We start from the raw sequence: 9,923 nt of genomic DNA, 5'->3' as shown, positions 1-9,923 counted from the left end.
CTCAGGAACCAAATATATTGCAGGTGAAACTCTCCATTGTGCAAGGGTCTTACACAGGTCTCTGTATTACCTAAGTCATACTTAAATACTATTTTAAAGTTGCACAAATCTACTGCACAGGCAAGAAATTTCCCTTGAAAGAATTCCTTGAGCCCTTTGAAAGGGATGTACTTTGGTAGCATCTGTCACAGTCTCTTAAGCAATACATAACTCTTGTGCTGACCTCTGTACCAGAGGTGGGTACACCTTGCAGAGTATCTCTCTTGTTTTGTAGAAATGTTGCAAAATCCTACAGTGCTTTGGAGTTTGCATTATGCAGACTCGTAGATATTGCATATGTACAAATTTCAAGACAGCTAGTAAACATGTTAATTACTGAAATGATCAAGAGAATAGGGACATGAGTATTTACACTTCAGCTATTCACAAGTTCTGGCCCTATGCTGAAATCCTCATTCCACTGAAATTGTTGAAAGTTGTTACTGACCTCTGTGAGGCCAGTATCCCCCCCCCGATCTTTTCAACTGTTACTTGCCACCACTAACCTGTCTTCTAGCCCAATGCCTTCCTCAGACTCCATTAGTGAGATTTCTCAGTGTCAGATTTTTCTCAAAAACCTCTTCCATTCTGAGGAAAAAGCTCAAAACAATGAGAATCATCTACCCAGCATCTTCACCTGGCTTACACCTGTGGTACAGGATTCCAGGGCACATATCCTCAAAGGAAATTAGGTGCCAAGTACCCCAAAGGCTAGATACCAACAAAATTCCTCTGCAATAGCATTCAACTGTCCCCCAGCCCAGTGACCATGTTCCTGGCACCTTTGCTACGTGCACCCAGGCATCACCACCACCTGATGGGAATGAGCTGCCCAGGTCTGCAGATGATGCCAAAGACCAAGAATAACAAAGTAGGACTCTCAAATAAGGTGATCCTGATCTGGGAATGGACTTAGTGGGTCAAATTGACTGGATCCAGTCCTTTGGTCATTCTTAGACAGCACCTAAACTGAAAAAAAAATAACAATTGGAAAACACGATCCTCAGTCACCACAATAAAGCCGAGTACTTCACTGGTTACTTTCTAGGCCATGATTATTAAATAACTCCAATAGCAGAAAATGAAAGAGCTCTGTACCATAACTGTCAACAACTTTGCAGTGGGGTTGCCCAAAGCTGGAGATGGTTCACAGCTTTGATCTAAATCAGAAAATGAGGGATATAGTCTTGGTGCTCTCATTTTCTAGAGAAAGTTCTCATCAGTCTGCTGCTAGCTCAAATAAAGTATGTGAATGGTCTTCCACTTCCACTCCACTTACACTCCCACCCTTTACCTTTCCTTCTTGGCGAAAAGCAGACTTGAAACTTAAGGAGAAAAAAGAAAAAAAAAATGCAGGGAAAATTTTTTACTCTCCTGAGAGTAATCACTTCTTTCCTCTGAATATAGCATATTGTATATAGCATGCAGCTCCTCTGGGTTTTTTTGAACCTCTTTCCTGTTGCCCTTAGTGTTGTCTCCCATACATTGTGTATTGGGTAATTCATTCAGGGTTCAGGATCTTTCCTTGTGGCAAAGCCCCAAGAAATTCTGCTTGGTTACCCCTAATCTGCTCACCTTGCAACAAAGGCTGTCTCACACTTTTTTTTCTGAACCTTTCATATTATCTCCAGCCCAGCCATTCTGAAGAACTAGTTAGCACTGATCTCTTCACCTGTCCCTTCATAGCTCTTCTTCTCCCCTTCCAATTGCACATCCATTTCCTGGTTCATGATTCCTGGAGCGTTCTTTAACTGACATCTGCTTTCCCCTGCCAGATTCCCCATCGCATGGCTCCTGGATTTGCTTTCCCTCCGTGGGGGATGTGACCTGCTCCTGGTAGAACAGCTTAACACAGCATTATGTCACACTCCACCAGAATCTCTCTCTTTGTAACAAGGGTTTCTCTTGCCTAACTCTACCCTTAATAAAGACAGCACAATCCATCTGACTTACTTTAGATGTGATTCAGAATGAGAGGATCTTCTCCCTAATGTATCTTGTTTTCACCATTGACTATGATGGGAAACTAGCTTAGTTGTGTATTGCTTCAATCGAGACGTCTACATTTTGTTGAACAAAATTAGAGCACTGGTTCTCAGATTACACATGATGACAAATGGATTTATGCTGAACCAGTGGCTGAACACTGAATGAATTCCAAAGTCCACGCGTTACTTCTAAGCAGTTTGTGACAGGTCTAAAAGAAAAGCAGGTTCTTAAATGTTACATAGCAATATACTTCTGTAACATCTCTAAGAGAAAGTACAGACAGAAAATGTTAAAAACTACTGCACTGGATCTTTTTTACAATGAAGACGGTGTTGTATTGTTTATTCTTAACTAGAAATCATACATAGGAGTGTAAGAGCAGGCCCTGACCATGAACATACTATAGCCATCCTTTACCATATATTATAGATCCGCTTCCTAATCTGGCATTGTGTTTTATTTCCATGGCATTCAGAGGATTCTTTGCCATTAAAGACCATTAAAGTGCCTGCTCTTGTTGGCTTAGTAGACACTCCCTTGTTCTTCACATTTTAACATTAAGAATTACTTTGAAAGTAATTATTTATGTTACTGTGGGTACATAACATTTGTCAACAGAAAAGGGGTTGCTGGAGAAGTCTGCTTAGCTTACATGACTGTGACATGAAAAATGCAGCTTGAAGTAGTAACTTTAATAACCCTCCAAAATGCCAGTTTTAAAAGTAAAACTAACCCCAAAGATGATCACCAACACAAAGCCATCATAATCGCTTTCACAGAAAAAAAGGAAAGATTGTGTGGTACCTGAGCTCTGTGTGAGTTTTCTGCTCAAGAATAAATTTTATCTGAAGCAAGTCACACGCTTGAAACGCTGTGATTTTTGTTTTAAATAATTGTATTTGCCAGTGGCCGCAGAACTTTGGGCTTGATCAGGCTGTTACTGAAGCTAATATTTTGGGTTGGCCACCCCTTCCAGTGACTTAAAAGTGCCAAAAGAAGAAGAACCCAAACTTTGACAACAGCCTTAAAAAAAAAAAAAAGCCTGCTGTCTACTAACGGTCTCAAAGAAGTGGCACACATTATGAATCAACCACATAAATCTATGCCCCAGAAGGATTTATTCTGACTTGAGCGGAAGCTCCCGGTGAGGAAGTTCCTCAGAATCCCAATCCCTCTGCCCAAAATAAGCCGTTCCTCAGCTGCCAGGCAGCCAAAACGAATCGCTCTTGGGCCAAGCCTTTCGCCGTGGTCCTGCCTCCCCCTCATGAACTTCCACAAACACCCAAAGGCGGGCGGGCGGGCGGGCAGGGGGCTGCGCTCCCTCGGGCTCTACCCGGGCCCTTCCCGCTTCCTCCCGGCTCTGCCGCGGTGGCACCGAGCGAGGGTCCGAGCTAGCGGGCGCGGAGGCCGGCGGCGGGCCCCTGCGGCGGCCCAGGCCACAGGCGGCCTCACGGCGCCGCCGCCTCGGCCCACCGGCCCGTATGACATCATCGGGACGGCTCGGTGTCGATCCCCGCCGGTTAACGGCGCGGGCGCTGCTCCGCGGCGGCGGGCGCCGTCACCGCTCTCGCCCTGCGCGCTGAGGGGGGGACGCTGGCCCTGCTACGGGCGGAACGGGCTCCCATTAAAATTCATCACCGACGCCATGCAGCGCACTGACAGTTCTGCGCCGGCTTTGGGCTGAGTGTCGAGAAGCCGCTTTACGGGCTGCGAGGGGGGAAGCGGCGGAGCCGGGGAGAAGGCGCCCTGTCCTAACGGCCCCGCGGCGAATACGCCCTCCAGGAACCACGGTGCTTCTTCAGGAGCCCTCCCTGGCTCGGGGGTTAGAAAGAAGGAATTCACCGGGTGGGAATCGGGAGGAAAGAAAACGAGCCACGAGCGGGAGGATCCAGCCGCAGCAGCTGAAGAAGCCGCCGGGTCCCTCTCCTGACAGGCTGCGACGCGCACCACGGCGGCCGCTTCCTAGCCCCCATTTTCAGCGAAAGGGGCGGGAGGGGGAGTTCAAAGACATAAACAAGGAGCGCAGGACCTAATTCCTCCCCCACCCTTTCCTCAAACTAGCTTGCCCAGGCCCGCCAATAAATCCAGCTCGGCTATGCATCGCATCGGGAACGTGCCGCCGCGGAGGCTGCCTTCCCCTCACTGAGGAGGCTGCTGTTGCTGCTGTTGCTGCTGTTGCTGGTGTTGCTGCTGATGCTGCTGATGCTAGTGCCAAGGCCGCCTTCCCCTCATCGAGGAGGCTGCTGCCGCTGGGACTGCCTACCCACCCCTGAGGAGACGAGGCTGCCTTGCCCTGACTGAGCCAGCAGCAGGTGCCGCCGCCACCGAGGCTGCCTTGCCCTCATTGAGGCGGCCGCCGCCGCTGCGTTACTGGGAGAGATTGTGCCGCTGCGACAGGGGAGGACGGGGCTCGGCGCGCAGGGAGGAGGCGCAGTGAGCATGCGCCGCCCGAGCCACTGACTGGATTCTTAGTCAAGGTACCCAGGCAAAAAAAAAAAAAAAAAAAAAAAAAAGGGGGGGGGGTGTTAAAAAAGAAAAGAAAAAGGAAAGCATTGTGAGAAAGAAGAATGAAAGACGGCGGAGGAAAATAAAAAAGATTCTAAAAGAGACCGCCAGGATAAAGCAGCCCTCGGTCGGCGGGAAGGAGCACCTCTGGCTTGTGGGGATCTCCGGCACCAACAGGTAGGAGGAGAGGAGCTGGGGGAGTCTGGGGGTGCCGAGGGCTGCCGCAGCTGCAGGTGCGTGTGGGGAGCCCCCCCCCTCAGGGAGTGGGTCTAGGGGGGGTGATTTCTGAAGAAGCGGCATGATGGAAGTGTGCACAGACAATGCCTCTTCCGCTCCCCGGAGCTCCCCGCCGCGGGAGGCGCTCGCATGGGTCCGGCAGATGCGGCTGCCAGGCAGCGGCACCCGGGCTCCCTTGCAGCGCGGCGCAGTCCAGCCCTGCATGGCCGTGCGAGGGGGGGAGCGGGTTCTTCGTGAGTGTGTGTGTGAGTGTGAGCGTGAGCGTGAGTGTGTCAGCGCGTGTGTGCCACCGTGTGTGTGCGGAGGTAGGGCCGGCCGCGCGGCGGGGACAGCTCCACAGAGGAGGGGAAGCGGCGGGGCTGGCGGGAGGGGGGAGGGGGAGCCTGATTTCATGGTTTTAAAACGATGCCATGATCTGATCAGCCTCTGTTTACACAGCAGCAATCAGGCTCTTTTGTGGACGGTAAGAATGGAAGGATTTTGCTGGGATTCAGTGGGAATATCCTTTGTACACCCGAGGTGGCATAGGAAACACTTCGTGTGAATAACGAAGGAGCCTGATCATGCCTGCTGTGGCTCCTGTCCCTGGATCTGGAGGGAGAAAAAAAAAAATCCAACAAAAAAACCCACAGCAGCAGCAGACAGTTCTTTATTTTATTTTATTGCATGAAATATGTTCCGGTATGATTCACTGGGAGAATTAGTGGGAATCGTGGAGCCCTAATTAGATAAAAAAATCAATTTATTATATGTTTATTTAAGCATAACCAAAACCAGCCCTCCCAAAAGGATGGGCATTGTATCTTGGGTGTGTTGTCTATTTTTGCTCAGTATTTACACTGACCGTTGCTTGTTATGAATTATGTTGAAGCTTTACAGATTTGCATTAAAGCGGGGCGGGGGGGGGTGGGGTGTAGACCCTGAAGGATAGTGCTATTGACTGTCTGGCATACCTGTTTATTTGAAAGCCTAAATGATAAAATTATCGTTTATAGGAGGAAGGGAGGGGGATAATGAATACTGTTTCTCTTACAGTATGCATGAACAAACACGGTGATTAATGTGCTTTGGTGACTTGGGTTAAAAAACATAAATTCTGCAGGGTTTCTTTGGGTGTGATCTGTATCAACACAGCAGCTGCCTCTAAAACATTGACAAATCCTGTAGCCATAAAATAAATGTAGGTAATGTCAAAATATCAGCAGTCTTTGGGGGTTTTTTTGAAGATGTCAATGATTAACTCTTGGGCTTGCAGACTGGGAATCTTTTGATTCATAAAATCTCTGAGGCTGTAACTGTAAAATTATATATGCTACCAAATATAAGGGGCACTGGTCAGTTCTGAAACTGTCACAAGCCAAATCTGTGAAATGCCAATAATCAATCAAGCTAAACAGTAAGTATAAAAAAAAAAAAAGCCTCAGGATTCTTAAAAACAAACAATAGTACTCATTTACAACTTCATTTGGTTCTCCATAAATTAACATCTTTGTTAGCACTTTCTGACATAATTTCTTGTTAACTTAAGAACTGATAGCTCGATTTTTTTTCAGATATTTTGATGGCATGACAAATCAGAAAGAAGAGGATGTACTGTATGACTAGACACAAGATCAGTTCTGTTTTTGGATTACATTTTCAGTAAGATGTATGGATCTATTTTTTCCTTGTTCTTAAATATAGATCATGAGACTTGACTGAGGCAATATACATATCATCCATCCATCTATGGCGAACTACAGCCATGCAGCTGACAACATTTTACAAAATCTCTCTCCTTTAACAGCTTTTCTGAAACTGACTTCACTGGGTTTCATAATAGGAGTCAGTGTGGTGGGTAACCTTCTGATCTCCATTTTGCTAGTCAAAGATAAGACCTTGCACAGAGCTCCTTACTACTTCCTGTTGGATCTTTGCTGCTCAGATATCCTCAGATCTGCAATTTGTTTCCCATTTGTTTTCACGTCTGTAAAAAATGGCTCTACTTGGACGTATGGGACTCTTACTTGCAAAGTTATTGCCTTTTTGGGGGTTTTGTCCTGCTTTCACACTGCTTTCATGCTATTCTGCATAAGCGTCACCAGATACTTAGCTATTGCCCACCACCGTTTTTATACGAAAAGGCTGACCTTCTGGACTTGTTTGGCTGTTATCTGTATGGTGTGGACCCTCTCTGTGGCCATGGCTTTCCCCCCAGTTTTAGATGTGGGCACCTACTCGTTCATTAGGGAGGAAGACCAATGCACTTTTCAGCATCGTTCCTTCAGGGCTAATGATTCCTTGGGATTTATGCTTCTTCTTGCCCTTATCCTCCTAGCCACACAGCTTGTCTACCTCAAGCTGATATTTTTTGTTCACGATCGCAGGAAAATGAAGCCAGTCCAGTTTGTTGCAGCGGTGAGCCAGAACTGGACTTTTCATGGTCCTGGAGCAAGTGGTCAAGCAGCTGCTAATTGGCTGGCTGGATTTGGAAGGGGTCCCACACCTCCAACCTTGTTGGGAATCAGGCAAAACGCGAACACCACAGGCAGGAGAAGGCTACTGGTTTTAGATGAGTTCAAAATGGAGAAGAGAATCAGCAGAATGTTCTACATCATGACATTCCTCTTTCTGACCTTGTGGGGTCCGTATTTGGTAGCCTGTTACTGGAGAGTTTTTGCAAGAGGGCCTGTAGTACCAGGGGGATTTCTAACAGCCGCTGTCTGGATGAGTTTTGCCCAAGCTGGAATCAATCCTTTTGTCTGCATTTTCTCCAACAGGGAGCTGAGGCGCTGTTTCAGCACAACCCTTCTTTACTGCAGAAAATCCAGGTTACCAAGGGAACCTTACTGTGTTATATGAGGGAGCATCTGTAAATCTTTAGCCTTGTGAAACACTACCATTCTCTGCTAAGCAATTGTGGCCTGTAGCCATGTCTTGAGGAGAAAATCAAGAATGGGATGTCAGCAGTTGTAAGGATTTGGGCAACATTCTGCAGTCTTTGCAATAGCTCACCTCTAATCCTATTTTAAACCTAAACATGTTCCTGCTGACCACTGCTGAAGGTTTGTAATTAAGAACAAAGGACTGAACTACTGCCCTGAATTCCTTTATGTGGTTGAAATCTAGATTATGAAAGTAGCAGGTGCTAAGTATCAGTGCTAAATGCTGTGTATATCACTACATAAAATAAGACCATCAAAAAGATTAGCATTGGACATCTTAATAAATTAAGTTGATATGAGGTTAATGTGTTGATAAAACTAATTTTAGACATCTGAAGATCTTTAAAACATTTCATACAATTATTGTTTTGCAAAGACTGAAAACTGGGGACTCAAGTACTGTAACTGATTAAAGATGTGCCATGCATTATTGGATTATCACACTTACAAATCTGTTTGCCTTGTGAGTAAGTTTTGGGGAGCATTCCAAAGCAGTATTTTTGTTCAGATTTAGACTTTTTTTTTTTTTTCCAAATATATTACTCTTTCTAAATACCATTTTCCTTAACAGTGAAATTACTAACATTTAACTGTATTCTGTGGGTTTTGCTGATTTGGTAAAAAGTTTAATAGACTCTTATTTATATTTTTTAAAAAGCTAGATATTGGTCTGTTAGGCAACGTTAATGATAATATCCAGTCATAATTGAACAGTTATAATTATACAGAATAAACACATGTTGCCTTAAAGGGTTATCTAGTATCTTCCATTTTGTTTAGCATTGAAGCAAAGAAGCAAGGAAAATTGAATCAATAACTCTGGTCAGTCATTTGGGAGTGCATGAAAGATCACTTAGTCCTCTTTTTTCCTTTTTACTCCAGTGGTTCCCAAAATCAGTATGCACATCACTGGGATGATATGATTTTTTTCTAGGTGTGCCGCCCTTTCTAGTTTGTTCTGAGAAACACAGGCAGTTGATGTATGTTTATATTTTAAGACAGCTGTCATGGGGAGACCGCAGCCTTAGTATGATATCTTGCACAATTTGTGAAGCATTTATTCTACTGAAGGCACAGTCTTGTTTATATTTTCTGCACATTTTTGTGTATTGGTTGTTTTAAATTATTTAAGTTTTAACTTGTGAGAGCATATAATATGATTTCTTAGTATTTTAGAAATACATTAGAGTCTGTGAGTCTTTCCTTCTTTAAGATACAGATGTGTGGATTTCAATATAAAGTTGCATTTGCCAAAATTTACCTGTGTAGCTTGTTAATTTTCTTGGAATAAAATTTTACATTTTTCCAGTTATACAATTAACCTTTTTTATTTTGTCTAGTGAGCTAGCATGAAGTACTGAGAATGTAGCCATTATGAATTATTATCCTTTGCAGTCACTGTATTCCCAAACTGTAAATGCATGAATGATGGGCACCACAGGATTGATAAATGATATTATCTACAGTAGCACTATTGTGTAGTTTATCATAATTACCCATCTATCTGTTCTAATATGTCAGTTATATTTAAAGTTACAACACAGTATTTGACATCAACTTCACAGTTTAATTTTGGAAAATGTGTATATTTGAAGCACAACATCATGAGTTGGTCAATCATAAAGAACATGGATTTTTTCTTAATTTCTGAAGAGACAAGACTAGAGGTCTTAATCCAGTATTGGTATATCTTGTCCTTTGTTGTAGTTTTATGACCAGCAAGTTAATATATAAGTACACAAGCAGCAGTCAATAATGGAAATGCTTAAATTTGTATGATAACATTATACAACATATGCAACAATTCAGAGAGTTGTGTCTTATCTGTGATCAGACAACTTGATCAAAGATTTGGTGAGCAATCTGTTTGACCTCACTTACACTTTTATACTGAGGTTGATTGGTTGAGAGGCATGGCTTTATATACTGTGTTGAAACAGAAAAATTGCTAAAATAATGAGTCCTCATCAGTACAAGAATGTTTCAGAACGTAATTTGAAACGGGACCAATAAACTTCTACCAAAAGGACTTTTTTATTACACTGGAAAAGGCTTTGAAATTAAGATAGTTTAACAGTTGTCAAAGATAGCAAGAGCGAATAAAAACTGAATCGTATGTTGAGAAAAATTCTGAAAGTTATCCCACTTAAGTTTATTAAAAGGTTGATTGGCAATAACTTCAGTCTAATTTCTATAAAATAGTAACCTTTACAAGGAACATTGATATTA

The 9,923-nt window shown here is 43.9% G+C and overlaps 1 protein-coding gene across 1 annotated transcript; it reads left to right on the top strand.

The window, feature by feature from the left end:
- Positions 1-4,720: 4,720 nt before the first annotated feature.
- GPR85 (G protein-coupled receptor 85) lies at positions 4,721-9,004 on the top strand. Its single transcript, XM_040596836.1, is given in 3 exon segments — positions 4,721-5,233; positions 6,324-7,546; positions 7,549-9,004. Coding segments are annotated over 2 exon segments (1,125 nt in total). The 5' UTR covers positions 4,721-5,233; positions 6,324-6,498; the 3' UTR covers positions 7,626-9,004.
- The last annotated feature ends 919 nt before the right edge of the window (positions 9,005-9,923 follow it).

Source organism: Falco naumanni, chromosome 5 (genome assembly GCF_017639655.2).
Source record: "Falco naumanni isolate bFalNau1 chromosome 5, bFalNau1.pat, whole genome shotgun sequence".
Lineage (NCBI taxonomy): Eukaryota > Metazoa > Chordata > Aves > Falconiformes > Falconidae > Falco > Falco naumanni.
The sequence above is the reverse complement of the archived record's forward strand: the minus strand, read 5'-3'. Positions and strand labels throughout refer to the sequence as shown.